Below are 21,714 nucleotides of genomic sequence, written 5' to 3'. Positions count from 1 at the left end.
CTGGCTGATGAGCTGTTCGAGGCGAGGCAGGGAGGCACCCTCATGCGATCCCAAGCCCCACCCTTCCCCTGCTCCAGTAAACATGGAGTCCTTCTGCGGATGCGGTGGAGCCCCCAAATTGAAGTAGGCACCACTCTGAGGATGTCTCGACCAGGAAATAAATTCTTGTGTGTGAAGACACTGAAATAAGGGCATACGTAATGTCATCCCACTGTAGGTTAAGCTGATCCTAAATAATACGGGGGGGAGGCCAGATGTCAATCATGAGGGGGAAAGCCACAAATCTGAAAAGTACCACAAAGGCAATCAGGCAGTGAGGGCTGGCGTAGTGTTTCCCATGCATTAGTTTTTTCCATTAGTGAAGCAAGAATGCAAAAACAATCTTTAACATGTTACAACTCTAAGAGTCCACACAACACTCATTGACTCATTGAAAGAAAGAAGACCTTATGCTAAGGAAGACATTTATATACTCTCCTCTGTTCACCTGCCAGTCTCTTGGCCCACTGCAATCCTTGATCCATTCTTTTGCAGACATCTTTAGTACTTTCAGAAACCAAGAGGAAGGCAGCCTTTTGGGGCAAGGTTCTTCTCTGTAGAAGTATCCAGCATACTTTGTCACTATGATGTGATAGGTATCCCTAAAACTCCAGTTGATATGGAAAGAATCTCATTGCTTTATAAATCATTGAAAATAGTCCCTTTTGTCATCATCTCTCTGTATCAACTTGGATGTCACCTTTCCTTAGAATTGTTCCTCATTGCTCTCAAACACAGGATTGCTGTAAGACACTTCTCTGTCACACCCTGGCATATCAGAGAAGGAGGTCTGGTTTAGCGGGGGCCAACTGGGGTCGTTTGCCAACTCCCTCTGCCATATCCGATACTGGTTGTTTGATTTGTAGCCAAAACACTTTTTGATTGACATCCACAGGGCTCGATTGTCAATAACGGCCTCCTGCAAAATAAAAAAGTTACTGTTTACAATCCAAGGTCAAGTGCTTTGAGGCTATGAGCACTCCACATACCATAAGGCCCTACTGCAATGGTTGCTTGGATCCAGCTTGACAAGAACTTAGGCCCTGAACAAATCTAAGATGGTTCATGGGATAGAGTTGGGCTTCTCAAATTTTCTAAGAAAGTAACTCCTGAGGAAGAAGAAAGAAATACATAGTTTTAAGAATCTGGGACCATAGTTTGAAGTAGCCTGTTTTAAATTTATTTTGACTACTGTATTTAAATTAAATTAAAAATATTCAGTTTCTGTATTTCTCACTAAAGCATATCCATATTTGATCTCATATAAAATGGAATTTAAATTGCTTAACACCAAATACAATTGACCCTTTAGAAAGATGCACCACATGTATGATATGTCTTTGGTGCACTCTGATGCATCAATTCATAGCCTTGAATAGAGCTCCATGAAATCGGAAAATAGGCCACGGTCTTGGAGTCAGACAGATCTGGATTCATCTTGCAGCTCTGATACTTACTATGGGCAAGTTAATTAGCCTACCTGAGACTCAGTGATTGAAAGAATAATCTCTTCTTTAAGTCTGTTGTAAGAATTACGTAACTAACTCCTCTTCTAATGTAAGGCATGGCATGGCATGACATAGCTCTCTCCTTTCAGCTACCCTTCTGAACCTACTCATTTAACAATGACTGCACTGTGGCCCTGCTCACACATGCTTCCAACCTTCTCCTTCATCAATATGCAATTTTAAGATTACAAAAGACATGTCTTTTTGGAAATACTTTGGACTGCCATTTTATTTCCTGAGTTAGAGCAAACTCTGGCTAGAATCCAAGTTACAGCATACAATACAGAATTCATGAGAAGTTATCACATTTTCATATTTGGTTGCAAAAGTTGACCATCTTAGAAATTACCAAAAAACAGAAAAACACAGAGAAAACTATGATGAGCCAAGCTGTCCCTGAAGAGTGGATTTTGGTGTCTAGTAGGAATAACTTTTCTACACTGGAAGAGTTATCTCTACAAGGTTCTACAAGGAACTTGTCAAAGAGAGTAATTTTCCTAAAATCTGTCTATCGTTGCTATTGGAACCTTATAGCCATGAAAAGTTTAGAGAACAGCAAGTCCCAGTCTTTCATCTGAAAGCTGGTCATCAGCTGCCAGGCTGCTGGAGAGTCATCAGCCCTTTCATCAGCTTCTTGAAAACCTCAGGGTTCACCAAGTCAAACCTGTTATTCTGCTTCCCCATAACAAAGGCTTTTTGTCCTCTTTAATTCATAAGAGTAGTTCTCCTTAGGGCTAATACAGGGCAGGAGCATTGGTATCAACTAAAGATTTTAAAATCTACCTTACCTCTAAGAAATCTTAGCAGACCTTAGAACAAAACAAATGAAACAAAACACACAGAGAAAAAATTTCACTGCTCTACACCTTGCCTTGAGCTTTTTTCAGTTTCAGCAGTGTGATGGCTTTTACCACCTTGCTACTTTGGAAGGGGAAACAGATACACTGAGTGGTGAGCTGCCCTGTCCCTCTACACTGAAACTACATGCAGAACTAGAAACAAAAGGAAAACCTTGATGAGATTCCATTTCTTAAAAAAGAACTTCACCACATTAGTTCTTCTGACTGGCTACTCAAACTATCCATGGGTACTTAATGATCCATACTATCTCCCATGCCTCTCAGTTGGAGTTTATGGCATGAGAATCAGCACAGTAAGGGTAAGCTGTCCTCCAAACTTGTTTGTTTTGGCGGCTTTTCTAAGGATTGGGTTACAGATAGAACTCAATAAACCAGTACTATGCAAAAGGAGGCCAGCATCCTCCATGGCTGTTGACAAAAATCTCTCTGAACCCTCTGTGCTAAAGGCTGGCCAGGCAGTATAGGGTGGACACTGCCCATGCCAGGAACCCTCAGATCTTCTTCTCACGCATACCTACAGCCATTGAGGAAAAACATCCTTTGCTCTGTCATGCTAGTCTGGGGTCCTCCCTGCTCTGCTAGGATCACCTCATGGAGCAGTAACTCCTTGTCCACAATTCTCCATTGCAACTGCCGTCACCAAAGATCAAATGGCTTTAGTTTGCCCCTAAGCAGAGAAAGGGCTGACTCTGAACAATTGGAGACCACAGTGGGGGTGTGGGTTGCTAGGGGTGGGAGATGAGCTGGGTCCCTTCAATGTTATTTTTCAGTGTAGAAGCTTCTGGGAACTCACGGAGAACATTCACATGTGTGTCTCTATTACTCAGCAGGAGAAACACCAAGCCTGATCTTTCATGAGCAGCACTTTGCTCTATACACCTGCTGGGAGTGGGCAGGGCCAGTCTTGCATTTAGTAACTGAATAAACTCTAATCCATCTCCTACTAGAAGAACGCAGTGTTTTAGATGCTGTAGCTACAAAGATGACTTCTTCAACACATAGTTTAATGGCCAGCAAGTGAAGAAATTTACACCCAAGTTTTTATAGCCCTGTGTCCTCTCCTCTCTCTCAGCAGACTATGAGCTGCACCCTCTGTTATCCTTATCCCCCTGATACAGTGCCCTCAGACATGGCACATGGTCAACAAAAGCTCGTGGAAAGAATGGATCAATAAAGGAATGAACAATTGATAGACACAAAGTAAGAAATGCAAAGCACCACCAGAGATTATATAATAATAATGGCTTCCATTTATCAGCACCTGTATGCGATTCTCATTTTCACATCTCATGCTAAAATCATCCTACGAGGTAAGGCACCATTGTCACCATTTTACAAGTAAAAAACAGACACACAGGGCAAGTGGAGCAAATCGCCCAAAGTCAAACAGAAGAAAGTGGTACCAGGATTCAAACCCAGCTGGCTTCCCCTGAACTTATGCTCCCAACTGCAAACAGCAGCAAATACATGGACAGAAGGGCTTCCTGGTAGGGGATCAGCAAAGACTTTGATACTTGATCACAGCCCATTCCTTCCCGTTTCTTCCTGCTCACCTAAAGGAAAATAAATAGTCTAAGCCAATCTCTTTAATTTGGGGCATGGTTTCACTTTTTCCTGCTCAAGATGATAATAAGACACAGTTCTAACCACTGAGAGATTAAAAAAAATGGCTGCCGGTGAGCTGCAAGAAAACATTTCCTGATGGAAGGTTCAGGTTTGGGGCAAGGACGGGGAGAGCTTGTTGATGCCTCTCCTGCCTTTTCTTTCTTCCCTGAAAACAGTTACACTGCTCAGCTACCTGGGAGCTCTGTGGGAACCACAAGCAGCAAACACAAAAGTCCGCATCTAAGGCTGGTGAGGCAGAAAGGTGGAAGAATGTGGCTCTAAAACACCTCTGCGTCTCTAAGCCAGTCCTCAAGCCACCTACTCCAATCTCCTTGTGGGGTCAATAAATAGCTTTATGTTAGTTGAGTTTTGTTGCTTTCCTATCTGATCCAGGGATCAGGAGAGATTCATGAAGAGGAGGGCACTATAGCTGTGCCACAGCAAATAGGATAGAGACTCAATATGCAGGAACAGAGGAAGGTGTACTACACGAGAAATACTCTGATTGTGGATGGGGCAAGATATGTGCAGAAGGTTATCCTTCAAAAGGTAAGGATGACTTTCCTGTAACTAAATCTGAGGACACCCAGGATAATGTTCTTTTATTGATTTTATCACCTTGGAGACCATATGGTTTAGCATCAGGCTTCTAAAAGTGTAGCCCTGAACCAGCCACATCAGAATCACCTGACAACCCATAAAATAGTCAAGCTCAGACATTTGGAGGAGGGCTCACAGTCTGTGCTTTAACAGACCTTCCAGGTGATCTGACACCCACACAAGTTTGAAAAACTGTGGTGTAACAGACAGAGAAAAGCTCCACTACCCTAATCTATGCCTGAATCTGCTACCAGCTCCTGTACAGCTCTACTCTGTATGGTAAGGAAGGGTCATTGAATTCCTGCCTAAACAGTACTGTGGGAAGTCTGGCAGGAGGTGTTGCCAGCCCTCTGTGAATAGCCCATCCACTGGAACAATGCTGGTTCTGTAACTTGGAGAAGGAAGGGAGGCAGATGGATTCCTGCATCTCACCTCTCCTTCATGAATGCCATTTGGGGGCACCCCCTGCCCAACAACTGGCTTTGTAGAATGGAGATTTTGTTTAACAGCAGTGGGAAAGGAGAGCATCAACTTGGGGAGTGGTAAGCGGGGTGAACAGGCTCATTTCCCTAAGAAAATGGAGCAAATAGGAGCTGAAGAACACAAGCTGGAAAAGCCCACTGTGGATCTCAGATCCTGTCTGCAAAGGAAGATGATAGAAGCTGTTATCTGAAAGGAGCCAGACGCAAAAGGCTGCACATAGGGAGATCCAATTCATATGAAGTGTCCAGAGCAGTCAAATCCACTGAGGCACAAAGTAGATTAGTGGTTGTCAGGGAGCAAGAGGGGGAGGGAGGGGAAATGAGGAGTGACTGCTAATGGGCCCAGGATCTCTTTGGGGATAAAAATGTTCTGGAATTATGTGGTGTTGAGGGTTACACAATTCAGTGAATCTACTAAAAACCACTGAGTTATATACTTTAAAAGGGTGGATTTTATGGTATGTGAATATGTGCTCCATTTTTAAAAGTGAATTGTGTTTGAGTCTCTATCATGGAGTTTTAGAAATGAATAAGACCTTAGACATGATCATCTATTTCCCCTAGCCCCACTTAATGGACGGGAAAATGAATGAATGAATGCCTTGGTGTAACTCATCAGAGGAAAGCACCATTGCTCATGTCATGAATCAAGGGAGTCCTTTGCACCCTTGAGCCCTTGTCAGCTAATGCCTGTTCTCAGATTCCCAAAGAGATCAACTCTCTCTCTCTCCCCTCCCCCTCCCCCTCCCCTCCCTCCCCCTCCCCTTCCCTCTTTCCGTCCCTCTCCCCCTCCGCCTGCGCCGCCTCTCCCTCTCCCTCTCTCTCAAACACACACACACACACACACACACAGAGGAACCCCATAGCCTGCCAGCACTCACCTCCACCACCAGGGACACAACGAAATTGGAGCTGAGCATGACCACGATGTAGACCCTCCACAGGACTGGAGTACAGAGCAGCTGGTGGGAGGTGACAAAAGAGTTAGGCTGAGGACAAATACATGCTGGGAAAGTGGTCATATGTTCACAGTGTACATTTTCATAGGTTATAAATCAAGTCTGTAATAAGCATATGTGTGCATCCACACATATATTATTTGTACTTACATACATGTATGCACACCATGTATCATTTGTACCTACATACATGTTTGCACACATGTTTATGAAAAATTCCTATGCATGTATGCACAGAAAATGTGTGGAAGGATTATACTCAATGATTCCAATGTTCAGGGGGTCGTAGTAGTTGCTTTTTTTTCTTTTGTCTTTCACTGTGTTTTTCTATAGTTTCTAAATTTCCTAAAATAACTATGGTCATTTGCAATTTAAAAAATAGAGAAAGCACTTTTGCTCACTTGCTGTGTTTTGTCTTGAAGAGGGATACAGGAATGTGGCTTTAATCCGAGGCAGCTTTGAGGGTGGGGGGTGTCAACCCTCCTCTTTGGGGATTGTTGCCCCCTTCTCTCTGGCACCACATCCATCCTCAGCTGAACCCTCTCTTGAGCACACATCAGGGCTTCCCCCTTAGGGAGCCCTGAACAACTCCATAGGCTGATCCTATGGAAACTGGCAGGGGAGCCAGTAAGGCTGGCATCAAGCTTTCTTTCCCCACTCCCGCAGTGTCTTCCCCAAGCCATTCCCCAGGCACAGTGGCCCATATACATGGATGTTGATTGAATGAAACAACAAGTATATGAGTGAGTGAATGAATGAATAAATGAAAAGGAGTTTTGGGGCCAGTGCTCTAGCATACTAGGTTAAGCCTCCACCTGTATCCCATATGGACTCCAGTTCGTGTCCCGGCTGCTCCACTTCCAAACCAGTTCCCTGCTTATTGTCTGGGAAAGCAGTGGAAGACAGTCCAAGTTCTTGGGCCCCTGCACCCATGTGGGAGACCCAGAAGAAGCTCCTGGCTCCTGGCTTTGGACCAGCCCAGCTCCAGCCATTGCGCCATTTGGGGACTGAAGTACCAGATGGAAGGCTTCTCTCTCTGTTTCTCCCTCTCTAACTCTACCTCTCAAATAAATAAATCTAAGAAAGAAAGAAAAAGAAAGAAAGAAAGAAAGAAAGAAAGAAAGAAAGAAAGAAAGAAAGAAAGAAAGAAAGAAAGAAAGAAAGAAAGAGAGAGGGAGAGAGGGAGAGGGTGGGAGGGAGGAAGAAAGTCTAGCACATTGCCTTGTACATTGCTACACACACTGTTGAGAGTAAAAATGGACACAACCCTCAATATTGCTACAAAAATAGCTTTGTCAAACTTTGTTGTATATCTTTGTCAAACCAATGGTTAAGAATGATGTGCTACTATAGTATTATGATCTGTGATTGTTTTAAAATTATAGCATATGATTTAAGCAGTCAACTTTTCATTTTGTTATTGTTTATAGCACTTGCCTACATTCCCACTAAATTTTTTACTTGTTGAACTCTTTATTTAGTGGAGCATTAAGCTTTTGACTACAATGTAAATAAAATGTTATCTCCAAAACTTAAAAAGAAAGAAAAAGAGAGAGAGAGAGAAAGGGAGGGGGGAATGAGGAAGGGAAGGATGAAAAGGAGGGAAGGAAGGAAGGAAGAAGGAAGGGAATATCATATTTTTGGAAATGCATCTATGAAATACACTGAATCTGTTCTCTTTGTATTAATATCACATTAACATGAAAAAAATAAAGTATAGGAGCCAGAGTTGTGGTATATTGGATAAACCCACCATCTGCAACACCAGCATCCCACATGAGTGCTGGTTCATGACCCCACTGATCCATTTCTGATGCAGCTCACTGTTAATGGCCTGGGAAAAGCAGCAAAATATGGCCCAAGGGTGCGGGCACCTGCCACCCATGCAGGAGACCCAGATGAAGCTCCAGGCTCCTGGCTTCAGCCTGGCTCAGTCTTGGCCATTGCAGCCATTTGGGGAGTAAATTAGGAGGAGGAAGATCTCTCTCTCTCTCTCTCTCTCTCTCTCTCTCACCTCCTTCCCTCCCTCCCTCTCTATAACTCTGATTTTCAAATAAATCTAAAAAATGGTAAATGATGATTAACTAAGAGAAAATATCTTTAGAAACCTATAAAAAAAAGATGCAACCCTATGGAGGGCAAGGCTCTTAAAATCAGAAAGTCAAACCAGGGGTCTATGTTGCAGTGTAGGGGGTGGAGTCACCACCTGTGATGTCTGGCATCCCATATGGATGCCAGTTCATGTCCTGGCTACTCCACTTTCGACCCAGCTTCCTGCTAATGGCCTGGGAAAGCAGCAAAGTACAGCCCAAGTATTTGGATCCCTGCCACCCACATGGCAGGTCCAGAAGATGCTCCTGGCTCTTGGCTTTTGCCTAGGGGTGTTGCAGCCACTTGGGGAAAGAAGCAGCAGATAGAAGATCGATCTCTACCCCTCCCCTTCTCCCTCTCCCTCCCTCCCCCTCTCCCTCCCCTTCTCCCCTCCCCTTCTCTTCCCCTCTCCCTCTCCCTTCCCTTTGCCCTCTCCCTCCCCCTCCCTCTCCCTCTCCTTCTCCCATACAAGAAAAATGGATCTTTCTGATGTACGTACAAAATAAATGTGAAAATATGTAAAATAGAGTGGTGCCATTGGTTGCCTCCAAAAGGAAGCTGGGATGAGAGGAAGATTGTTACTATACAACTTTTCTAGGTTTTTAATTGTAAACCACATGAATGTACTATTTTAAAAATTAATGCACTTTTTAAAGTGAGTGGTATCTAGGTTGAAAAACAGCATGTTTCCATTTAAAATAAAATAAACTTCATAAATTAGCCAAAACACATTTATAATACATGAATTGTAAAAGGTGGAAGGATATAGTGAATAATGTTATAATTGTTTCCTTGCCTGCACATTCTACATTTTCTAAAATGAGCCCATATTTTAATCTAATGATAAGAAAAAGCATTATTTTCTTAAAGGGAACAACATTTCTTTGTGAAATCCTTTGTTGCCATAGCACAATGACTCCACACCGATTCCCTTCAAGCAAATGTATTCCCTACTTTTTTACACGGGAGCCCAGCCTCTCTGTAAGGCTTCATACATTAAAGAACATGATTAAACCCAACATGTCTTCACTTAAACGTCTTACAGATTAAGTAGCTTTGACTCACTTCAAACACTAGTGGGCAATGATTCCCATAAGTACTTAATCTAATTCATGGAGACACTTAACAACAAAGGTAATTACAGTGCTAATCACAGTTATGCAATTATAAAAATAAAAATGGGATAAAAATATTAGCTACTTGTCAAAAGTCACTGTGAGTTTATGAAAGTACTCCTGGTTTGGAATGCACTGTGGGCTCCAAGAGGGCATCTTGATGATCAGGTCATCAGCCATTCCTTTGCCACTTTGTGCCACTTGTGTGCAAGGCACTAATAAGAATGAATAAAATAATCTTGAGCCTCTTGAAACTCTTGTTTGCAATGGAGAGACAAGTATTTGTCACTTAATACAAAGCACTAAGTGAAATAAGCTGAGTTCCTTTGAGCATCTCTTCTGTATTGCATTTGTCTGTCTAAAGAATATCTAGCAATGTTTAAATGCTGATTCAAAAGTAAAATAGATTGGAAGAATCAAAACATATATTTTCCCTTACATGAATATGCAAAATTTTGGTATGCAGTAGGACTTAAAAGTTGCCTCAATACTACAAAATGTTAGAGAAGGCATGAACTAGTGCATGAAACATTGATTTAAGTTTTTAAATGTTAAGTATAATAAACATAAAGTATGAACACAGAGAAAAACATCTTTTTAATGTGGTAAAATAAATGGAAATACAGGTTTGGGAATTAACCAAAAAAAAAAAAAAAAAGAGTCACAGGGAAAACTGCTTTAAACAGCTTTAAACCAGAAGCACTGAAGAATAAATTCTCTCGCATTTGAAAGAGAAAATGTATGAGATTTTTCCAGTCTTACAAGGGATCTTTTAAAAGAAGAATGTTCAACACTTTTCAAAAGCTGTGTTTAGTTTCAGGAAATAATGACAAGATGAAATTTTATCTCCCTACCAGCTTAAATTAAAAAATATGGATAAATTCAGTATTCTTTTAAACTCTGCCATTGCCTCCAAAATAATTGGTGTCAAGAGCCCACATCAATTGCAGTTGTACCTGCTTTTGGACATCAGAGTGTTACATCACCATATCCCAGAGATGAGACTTACGTCCAAACGCCTGTATAGTTCTGGAATGTCAGCAAAGAGAATGAACAGACACACACCCAGCTGGATGATCAGCACAAGGACAAATGTGTCTGAGGAAACAAGAACACAGCCATCATTGTGAGCAATGACAGTAACAGCATATATTTATTGACATACATCATCTAAACACTGGGTAAGTTGCCTTGTGTTCTACATCCAAACACAAAGTAATAGCTACACAACCAGCCTCACTGCTACAATTTCTACACAGGCGTTTGAGACAAGTGGAAATTGCCATGTGCATGTTGTAAGTTTCAATTCATAAAAGTGGTAAATTTTAAACAGGGTAACATTGACAAAATATGTTTTGTAGTAAGTGCCTTAAAGACATTCAAGTTTCTGAGTATCTAAGGCAAGTCACCTGCCTCAAATTCTATTCTTCAAAGAAAGAAAGCTGTAAATGAACCGATTTTTAAATTGCAATTATGTAGAGGTCAGCATTTGATTGATTCCTCATCCCAAGATGAATGCTAAAATAATTTTCTCTGGACAAACAAGTTTGATGAGGACATCGATTATTCAATGTGTTTTTCTGAATTTTCCCATTTAGGAGAGTGGTGATAGTATGTCAATAAATGTTCCAGCAATTGCTCAGGTTACCCACTTCCCCTCTCAACACAGATTCCCACCCCACAACGTGAGGAACTGGGGAACTTCAGGTTCCCACTCCCAGTCTACCACCACACAATGCCATCCTGCCCAATGTCTTCACAGCAGGAGACAGCTTCCAACTGGATGCATTCTGACAAGTAGAGAAATAAATTGGCCCTCCCAATTTGGAGTAATCCCAAGAAGACTCCTGAAGAAAATTTTCTGATGAAGGGAAGAGATGGAGAAAGAAGTCCTGGAACTTAATGCCACTTTGAAAGAAGCAGCAAAGGACCATGAGAATGAGGCTGAACAGTGTCTTCTACAGAGCCCTGGAGTGGGAGTCAGGAGACCGTACATAAAATACAACTCTGAAGCTGCTCCCACAGTCACCTGGGCACAATTATTTTCCACTCTGAAGTCCTCTCACCTCTGACCCAACACAGTTCTACTCACAATTTGTATAGGTAGGCTGTCTAAACGGTTTTCCTTTAGAGAATGTAAAAGCCACAATGATACAGTTGATTGTTCCCAAGAACCATATAGTAGTGTTCTCAAAACTCGTGAAGATACCATTACTTCCAGGCTTTTCTGGAGCAGTTGGAGAAATGGCTAACTTTGAGATGGTTTCATTTTGCACTGTGCAAGCACTAAAAAGGAAATCAAAGAAGCAAATGAAGTAAATTACAAACACTTACAGAGCATTGGTATCTGTAAGACTCCATGCCAGCACCCAATACTTCCCACAATTGCCTACATTTTAGTAAAAAAATACACTGAAAGAGTAGGAGAAAAGAATAAGCACAGAGAGGCCTATCCTTTGGATATATGGTAGAGATGATGATTAGATAGATGGGTGGATAGATAGATAGATAGATAAACAGGTTATTTATTCAACAGATTGTATACCCATCATGTGAACTAAGACTATAGGGTAAAGAGATGAGAAAGTTATGACTTTCTCAAGTGACTTGAGAACTCTGATCATTTAAAATTACAATGAATATGTAACTTAATATCCAGTGAGGAAAGTTTTGAACATAAAAGGGAAAAATCAATAATTTCACTGGAACATTACTTAACTTAAGCCAGGCTGATTAAACTGGGGCTATTTGGGAAAACCATAATCTATGATCACCCTAAATGTAAAAAATGATGATACAGCTGGCACTGTGGTGCACCAGGTAAATTTGCCACCTGCAATGCTGGCATCCGTTATGGGTGCTTTTTTGGAGTTCTGGCTGCTCCACTTCTGATCCAGTTCCCTGCTACCATGCCTGTGAAAGCAGTGGAAGATGGCCCAAGTACTTGGGTCCCTGCAACCCAAAGAGATACTGGGACTGAGTTCCAGGCTTCTGGCCATTGCAATCTGAGGAATGAACCAGTGGATGAAAGATCCTTTTCTCTCTCTGTAACTGTCTTTCAAATAAATAAATACATTTTTGTACAAAAAGATTGTGATAGGTCATTATAATACAACACAGGCAAAAGTGTCATTGAATGAAATCATCAAATTTTGTGCTACAAAGAAGAAACAATGGCTAGAAATTTGCATAAGGGACTTAGGGAAGCCAAAATTTTTGCAGAAGGAAGAGTCATTTGCCATCCATCAGGTTGGCCAGATGATGCTTGATAGAAATTAGAATGGAGAAGCTAGATTTTGAGTCTGTGATCATACCTGTGCGCATCGATGGAATACCATGTCTGCTTCTGAACCAGGACAAAGCCTACGATATGCATAAGCAGACTGAGAAGAATGTTAAAAATCACAGAGAGTAGCAGAGGTGGGGAGATCAGCCGTCCTGCAGGTCTGAAAGGCACCAGCTTGGGGTAGGCACCGTTAAGATTCACTGCAAAAGAAATTCAAGTTTTATATTCGTAAAAGCAGGAAAATGCTGCATTGTTGATCAGAAGCATTGTACAACTTCTTGGGCCCACATATCTGAGACAATGGACAAATTGGAATACATCACAAACTGTGGGAACAACACAGTGAATTCAAATTAAAATCATACAATTAATTCTTAAAAGAGCAATCATAGAACAACAATGGGATTCCAATCTTTTGCCTTTTGAAATTAGAAAAGATAAATTATAGATAGGGGAGTGAGAAAAAACACTCCCATACATTGTTGTGGGTATGAAAATTCATGCCAACTTTCTGCATGGCAATTTGGCAATATATGTAGAAAGATTGAATAATGTTTGCAACTTTTGACATAGCTATTCCACTTTTAGAAATTATCCTAAGAAAAATAATCATAAATGTGGAAAGATGTTCATCACACCATTGCCTACAATAAACTATACCACTTCTACATAATGGAACAACATGAAGTCATCAAGAATAAATAGTTTTTTGTAAATATATATATATATATATATATATATGAGAGGCAAAGTTACAGACAGGGAGAGGAAAGATGGAGACAGAAAGGTCTTCCATCTGCTGGTTCCCTCTCCAAATGGCATCAATGACCGGAGCTGGGTTGATGCAAAGCCAAGAGACTCTTCCAGGTCTCCCATGTGGATACAGGGACCCAAGCACTTGAGCCTTCTTCCACTGCTTTCCCAGGCCATCAGCTGGGCTCTAGATGAGAAGTGGAGCAGCTGAGACTTGAACAGGCACCCATATGGGATGCCGGTGCCATAGCCTGAGGTTTAACCTAATATGCACAGCAGCAACTCCAAGAATAAACAAATAATTTTTAAAATATTTAGTGACAAATGAAAAATTACATCAGCAAAGCAGTAATTAGAGTTCCAATTTCCCATCTCTCCACATAAAAACAAGCAGAAATGATCAGAATTAACTTTGTCAGAACTCTGAAATACAAAGTTTATAACACTCAAATGAACAGTAAATCAACCAGACAAAAAAGTAGCCTTGAAATGATAAGAAAGTTTTGTAGCACTTTTACTTGCATTTGCCTCCCGCATTGGTCAGCTCAGTGGGAACCAGGAAGATGGTAGCCTTGTTTCTTAATGAGGCGCCCTGCTCCATGGTTATAGAGGGACTCACCAATCATTTTAGGTCTGTTCTAACTGGTCTGGGAGCAGCCTGAAGAACCATTTCACTTAATGCTATACTCACAGCAGGAAAGCAGCAGATGTTGCTAGAACACAGTCCTCAGTTGTCTGGGGCAAAAGATTACAGTTGGGATACAAAATAACCACCCAAAGTCTAAAAGGAAAAGCCAATGAAACATTCTTTGATAAATTCAGCCATTCAAAAGCATCTGTGTATACTAAGGCAAACCAAAAGCCACGTACATGCCCAGGGTGAGACCCAAGTTTGGAGAAGGCAGAGATCCACAACTTTCAGTTGTGGATGAGCTCCAGCCTCAACACACACCTGGTGAAGTACTGAGGAAGTATTTCAGCACAGAACCAATCTACACCACTTGGGAAACAGGTTTTTTTATTCATTTTCCTTTTAACCCCTGGAGTTCAAGGAAATAACTGTCAAGCCACTAGCTGAACAAAAGCTAAAGGAACAGATATTTCAGTGACTATACTTGACAAATAATACAGTCTTTGCAAAAAATGGTTTAGGAAAGACACCAAACAAATGGATTGCTAGAGTCTTCAACAGATAGCAAAACGAAAAAAAATGTGAAAACCCTAGGGAAGGAAGAGAATTTAATTGCCAGAATTACCACATTCTAATATTCAATGGGACAAAATAGATTGATAGAAAGCATTCTTGAGGAAACAATGATGTTGCATTTACTAGGCAAATACTTTTAAAAAGTCTGTCTCAAAAATGCTTTAAAAACTAAACGAGGAGCCAGCATTGTGGTGTACCAGGTAAAGTCACTTCCTGCAACATTGGCATCCCATATGGGTGAAGGTTAGACTCCACTTCTGATCGAGCTCCCTGCTAATGTGCCTGGGAAAGCATCAGAGGATAGCCCAACTGCTTGGACCACTGCATCAACGTGGGAGACCCAGAAGAAGCTCCCGTCTCCTGACTTCAGCCTGGCCCACCCCCAGCTGTTGAGGCCATCTGGGAAGTGAACCAGCAGACGGAAGATCTATCTCACACTCTCTGTCTTTCCCTCTCTCTCTGTGACTCTGACTTTCAAATAAATAAATAAATTTCAAAAAGGAACTAAATGAAATCATGGGCAGAGAACCAAAGGATAGCAGAAAAATAATATGTGAAAAAAGTCACATGTAAAAATTATTAAAAAGCAGCCAAAAGAAATTCTGGCATTAAAAAGCACAATAAATATAGTGGAAAAAATTATGATAGGCTCAACAGAAAATTTGAGCAGGCAGAAGTAAACTTTAAAATAGAGGAGTTGAGGGGCTGGCACTGTGGTACAGCAGATTAAGCCACTTCCTGTAGCACTGGCATCCATTGTGGGCACCAATTCAAGTCCTAGCTGCTCCACTTACCACCCAGCTCTCTGCTAATGAACCTGGGAAAGCAGCAGAAGATGGTCCAAGTCCTTGGGTCCTTGCACCCCCTGGGAGACCTGGAACAAGCTCCTGGCTCCTGGTCACCCAGCTCTGGCCATTACAGCCATTTGGGAAGTGAACCAGCAGATGGAAGATTCTCTCTCTCCCTCTCACCCTCTCACCCTCTCACCCTCTCACCCTCTCACCCTCTCTCCCTCTCTCCCTCTCTCTCTCTCCCTCCCTCCCTCTCTCTCTCTGCCTTTAACATAAATTAAATAAATATTTTTTTAAAAAATATAGCCATTCAAATAACCCAATCTAAGGAGAAGAATGATAAAAGAACAAAGAAAATTGAATAGAATCTCAGAGATCTGCAGATCTCTATCAAACAGATGAACATGCACAGTGGGAGTCTCTGAAGGAGAGAAGAAAAAGAAAAAAAAAAGACTATTTGAAGAAATAATGCTAGAAAATGTCCCAAATTTGATGAAAGGCTTCAATTTGCACTCATGGAATTCAAAATATACACTAAACTAAACCCTAAGAGACTCACACCCTGGTATTATAATTAAACCGTAAAAATCCAAAGACAGAGAACCTGGAGACTGGGGCTGTGGCATAGTGTGTGAGGCCAGCATCTGCAGTGCCAGCATCCCATGAGGATGCTGGTTTGAGTCCCAGTTGCTCCACTTCCAATCCTGCTCCCTGCTAATGCAGCTAGGAAAGCAGCAAAAGATGACCCAAGTGCTTGGCCCCCTGCATTCACATGGGAGACCTGGAAGAAGCTCCTGGCTCCTGGCTTCTGGCTCCTGGCTTCGGAGCTGCCCAACTCCAGCCATTATGGCCATTTGGAGAGTGAACAACTGGATGGAAGATATCTCTCTCTTTCTCTCTCTCTCTCTCTCTCACTCTCTTTCTTTCTCTCTCTGACTCTGCTTTTCATATAAATAAATAAATGTTAAGGAAAAAAGAGAGAACCTGAAGCAAACAGGAGAAAAATGATTCAAGATCTATGAAGGATCTTCAATAATACTAATAGTCAATTTCTCATCAGAATCATGGAAGCCAGAAGTCAATAGAGTGACATATTTAAAGTGCTGAAAAAAAATCTGTTGATTAAGAATTCTAAGCTTTGCAAAACCAAGGTGCAAAAATGAGGGAGAAATTAAGATATTCCCAAGATAAACAAAAATTGTAGGAGTTTATTAAACCTACTCTAAAGAAATGTTCAGAGGCATAAGTTGTAATTAAAGGACACTAGACAGAAACTGAAAGGCACAGGTTGAGATGAAAAGACACCAGCCAGAAACTCAAACCCTGAAGAATAAATAATGATGTCCAGTAAAGGTGATTATTTCAACAAATGTAAAAGCCAGAATTATTATATTTTGGTTTGTAATCACACATTTTATTGCTACATGATTAAAAAAAAACACAGGGCCAGCATCATGGCACAGTGGGTTAAGCCACTACCTATAATACCAGCATCCCATATGGGCACCAGTTCAAGTCCTAGCTGCTCCACTTCTGATCCAGCTCCCTGCTAATGCACCTGGGAAAGCAGCAAAAGATATCCCAAGTACTTAGACTCCTGCCATCCACATAGAAGGCCCAGGTGGAATTCCAGGCCCCTGGCTTTGGCCTGACATAGCCCCAGCTGTTGCAGCCATTTAGGGAGTGAACCAGTGTAGGGAAGATTGCTCTCAAGCTCTCTCTCTCTCTCTCTCTCTCTCTCTCTCTGTAAATCTCACTGTGTAACTCTGTCTTTCAAATAAATTAAGCCTTTCAAAGAAAGAAAAATGCATATAAATAATTATACATCTATATTATTTGGCTCACAGTAAAGATGCAATTTGTGATGTCAAAGCAAAAATGGGGAATAGAGCTAAAAGGGAGTAGTAGAATTTTCACATTCTTGAAGTGCATATATGAATTCAAACTAAATTGTTATAAATTTAGTATCTTATATGCAATCCCTGTGATTCCACATCATTTAATGAAAAACAAATAGCTAATGTAATAAATCCAGGGTAACAGATTGAAGCTCTTCCCCTAAGATCAGGAACAACATAGTGATGCTCAGTTTCAACACCTGTTTTCAACTGTGTTTTTAGATAGAAAAAAAGAAAAGAAATCCAAATTGGAAGGAGGAACTAAGATCCTATATATTGAAATCCCCAAAGAAATTAGAGTTAACAAATGAATTCACTAATATTTCATAGTGCAAGATTAATACAAAAATCAGCTTTTTCTTCATACTCCAACAATGAATAATTCAAAAAGTAAATTAAGGAAAGATTCCATTTTGAATAGCATCCAAAAAATGAAATATCTAGGGATAAATTTAACTAAGAAAGAAAACTAGTACACTGAAAACTACACAGTTTTTCTCAAAGAAATTTTAATCTATGTGAATTTATAGAGATACATATCATATGCATGGACAAAAAGACAATATTGTTAAAGCTTCCATATGATTCAATTTGATCTAAAAATTCAACACAATCCATAGAAAAACTCAAATGGCATTTGGATTTACAGTCATGGAAAAACTGGTTCTCACATACATATGGAATTGTAAGGAACACTGAGTAGTCAAAATAATCTTGAAAAGAACAACAATAAAAAAGTGAACTCCCATGTCCTTGTTTCAAATTTACTACAAAAATCTAAGTCAAAACAGTCTGGTACTAACATAAGACATATATACCAATGAAATGGAATTGCAGGTCCAAAAGTAAGGCTACATATAATGGCCAATTGATTTTCTTAATGAGTATTGAGGCCATTTGCTAGGGGGAAGAACAGTCTCTTCAACAAATGATGGTACTGTAACTGGATTTCCAAATGTAAAGAATGAGTTTGTATCCCTACTTCGCATCATTTATAGAATTAATGCAATAAATGCAATAATGGGTCAAAGATCAAAATACAGGGGTTAAAAGCAAAATAATTCTTAAAGGACAATAGGGCTAAATATTCATAACCATGGACTTGGCAGCTGATTCTTGGATAGACCAACAAAGGCATGAGAAACAAAAAAAATAGATTCATTGGATTCCATCAAAATTAAAAATATTTTATTTCAAAGGACATAATCAAGAAAGTTAAAAGACAACATGCAGTATGGAGAAAATACTTTGACAAGGGTTTAATATCCACAATATGTACTCTTTTAGAGATTTATTTTATTTATCTGAGAGGTATAGAGATAGAGGGAGAGAGACACACACACACAAAGGGGGAGGCAGAGAGAGATTTCCTATCTACTGGTTCACTCCCCAAATGACCCCAATGGTTAGAGCTGGGCCAGAACAAAGCCAGGAGCCTAGAAGTCCATTTAGGTCTCCCATGTGGATAGCAGGGGCCCAACCACTCAAGCCATCTTCTGCTGATATTCCAAGTGCATTATAGGAAGTGGAGAAGCTGTGGCTTGACTCAGCCACCATATGGAATGCCAGCATTTCAGGCAGTGCATTAACCTGCCATGCCATAATGCTGGCTGCAATATCCATAATTTATTAAGAACTAGAATTCAATGGCCAAAAGATAAAAATCCAACTCAAAAAAAGGTCAAAGAACTTAAATAAACATTTCTTTTATATATATATATATATATATATATATATTTATTTTATTTAATGAACATAAATTTCCAAAGTACAGCTTATGGATTACAATAGCTTCCCCCCCATAACTTCCCTCCCACCCACAACACTCCCCTCTCCCACTCCCTCTCCCCTTCAATTCACATCAAGATTAATTTTCAATTATCTCTATATACAGAAGATCAATTTCTTAACAGAAGATTATACAGATGATTAAAAAGCACAATAAGTTCAACATTTTTAGGAATTATGGAGATGCAAATCAAAATCACATATTACTCCATACTGACTACAACAGCTAAAATAACATTTAGAAGCTAAATAATAATAGAAGCTGTGAAGAAATTGAAACTATCATGTATTGCTGATAGTTGAAATACCATCAGTACACTAGTACTAATGTGTGCATCAAAAATTTTTTAGGAGCTGGTACTGTGGCATAGTGGGTAAGCCACACTTGTGGCATCAGCATCTGATATACGCATTAGTTCAATTCCCAGCTGCTCCACTTCCAATCCAGCGCTCTGCTAATGCTCCTGGGAAAGCAGCTGATGATGACTCAAGTTCTTGGTCCCCTGCACCCATGTAGGAGACCAGGAAGAAGCTCCTGGCTCTGGGCCAGGCCGGTTCTGGTCATTGTGGCCATTTGGCGAGTAAACCAGCAGGTGGAATACCTCTCTCTCTCTCTTTCTCTTCCTCTCTCTCTGCAACTCTTTCAAATAAATAATTAAATCTCTAAAAAATGAAAATTAAAACTATCAAAACCCATGAGACCCCGCAAAAGCAATATTAAACAGGAGATTATAGCATGAAATGTTTACATTAAAAAGTAGAAAGGTCAGTTAAATTTAAACACCTAAGAATAATTGTGTGTTAATTACAGAGTTCAACCAATAGTATTACCTAGAACAAAAAAAAATACTAAAAGGGATAAAGTATTAAATTGTACATCAACATTGAGGACAAGGGCTGATCAAGTCACTGTTTCTCATAGTGTCCATTTCACTTCAACAAGTTTCCTTCTTTGTGCTTGGTTAGTTGTCATTGATCAGGTAGAACATATGATATTTGTCCCTTTGGGACTGGCTTAATTCACTCAGCAACATGTTTTCCAGATTCCTCCATTTTGTTGCAAATGACCGGATTTCATTGTTTTTGACCACTGTATAGTATTCTATACAGTAAATGTCGCATAATTTCTTTATCCAGTCTACTGTTGATGAGCATTTGGGTTGATTCCAGGTCTTAACTATTGTGAATTGAGCTGCAATAAACATTAAGGTGCAGACAGCTTGTTTGTTTGCCAATTTAATTTCCTTTGGGTAAATTCCAGGAGTGGGATGGCTGGGTTGTATGGTAGGGTTATATTAAGGTTTCTGAGGAATTTCCAGACTGACTTCCATAGTGGCTTAACCAGTTTGCATTCCCACCAACAGTGGGTTAGTGTCCCTTTTCCCCCACATCCTTGCCAGCATCTGTTGTTGGTAGATTTCTGAATGTGAGCCATGTTCATTGGGGTGAGGTGAAATCTCATTGTGGTTTTTATTTGCATTTCCCCACACACAATTATTCTTAGGTGTTTAAATTTAACTGAAAAGTGATCCCTGTTAAATATAAGAGTGGTAATAAGAGAGGAAAGAGATGTACAATTTGGGACATGCTCAATCGGACTTGCCCCAAATGGTGGAGTTAGAAATGTGCCAAGGGATTCCAATACAATCCCATCAAGGTTGCATGTACCAATGCCATCTCACTAGTCCAAGTGATCAATTTCAGTTCACAATTGATCACACTGATAGGTCTAAGAGTCAAAGATATCACACAAACAAGACTAATGTCTGAGAATACTAGCTGATAGGATAAAAAAGGGAGAGAACGATCCAACATGGGAAGTGGGATACACAGCAGACTCGTAGAATGGCAGATGTCCTAAACAGCACTCTGGCTTCAGAATCAGCCCTTAAGGCATTCAGATCCAGCTGAAAAGCCCATGAGAGTATTTCAGGCATGGAAAGCCAAGACACTCTGGGGGAAAAAAAAAACCTAAATGAAAGAGAGGGAGGGAGGAGAGAACTTCCACTTTGACTAGGACCTTGTCTAAATAAGATCGAAGTCGGCCAACTCAAAAGGCTTCCATAGCCTTGGCAACTCATGACAAGAGCCTAGGGAGATTACTGACGCCATAAACAAGAGTATCAAATTGTTAAGTCAACAACAGGAGTCACTGTGTACTTACTCCTCATGTGGGATCTCTGTCCTTAATATGTTGTTCAATGTGAATTAATGCTATAACTAGTACTAAAACAGTATTTTACACTTTATGTTCTGTGTGGGTGCAAACTGATGAAATCTTTACTTAATATATACTAAACTGATCTTCTGTATATAAAGAGAATTGAAAATGAATCTTGATGTGAATGGAATGGGAGAGGGAGCGGGAGATGGGAGGGGTGCGAGTGGGAGGGAAGTTATGGGGAGGAAAAAGCTATTGTAATCCATAAACTGTACTTTGGAAATTTATATTTACTAAATAAAAGTTTTTTTAAAAAGTAGGAAGGTCTTAAATAGACGATCTAATGATAACAGACCAAGGACTTAGAAAAACAAAATCAAACCGAATCCCAAATCAGCATGAGAAATAACAAGGATCAGAGCATAAAAAAATTAAACTGAAACTAAAAAAATACAAAAGATAAACAAAACAAATGCTGTTTTTGAGAAAATAGACAAAATAGACAAAACTTGGACCAGGCTGACAAAGAAAAAACTCAAATAAATAAAATTTCACATGAAAAAGAGACATT

At 40.2% G+C, this 21,714-nt stretch overlaps 1 protein-coding gene across 6 annotated transcripts in view; it reads right to left on the bottom strand.

Annotated features, from left to right (window-relative positions):
- Positions 1 to 451: 451 nt before the first annotated feature.
- The window catches only part of ATP13A4 (ATPase 13A4), a 147,322-nt gene continuing 126,059 nt past the window's right edge, over positions 452 to 21,714 (bottom strand). For 3 of the 6 annotated variants that reach the window (XM_089330837.1, XM_089330838.1, XM_089330839.1), the window contains one exon: positions 12,606 to 12,745. Coding sequence is in view for 3 of the 6 variants with exons in the window: in XM_089330839.1 (XP_089186965.1) it covers positions 12,736 to 12,745 (10 nt within the window). In the remaining 3 variants the exon portion in view is untranslated. Of the gene's footprint in view, positions 959 to 5,975; positions 6,057 to 10,268; positions 10,358 to 11,351; positions 11,546 to 12,573; positions 12,746 to 21,714 lie in introns of those variants that run through there. The other 3 variants (XM_070072349.2, XM_070072350.2, XR_016232473.1) reach the window with 2 other exon arrangements.

The sequence above is a fragment of the Oryctolagus cuniculus genome, chromosome 4 (genome assembly GCF_051225735.1).
Source record: "Oryctolagus cuniculus isolate XC-2025 breed Fujian yellow rabbit chromosome 4, ASM5122573v1, whole genome shotgun sequence".
In the NCBI taxonomy this organism is placed as follows: Eukaryota; Metazoa; Chordata; class Mammalia; order Lagomorpha; family Leporidae; genus Oryctolagus; species Oryctolagus cuniculus.
The sequence above is the reverse complement of the archived record's forward strand: the minus strand, read 5'-3'. Positions and strand labels throughout refer to the sequence as shown.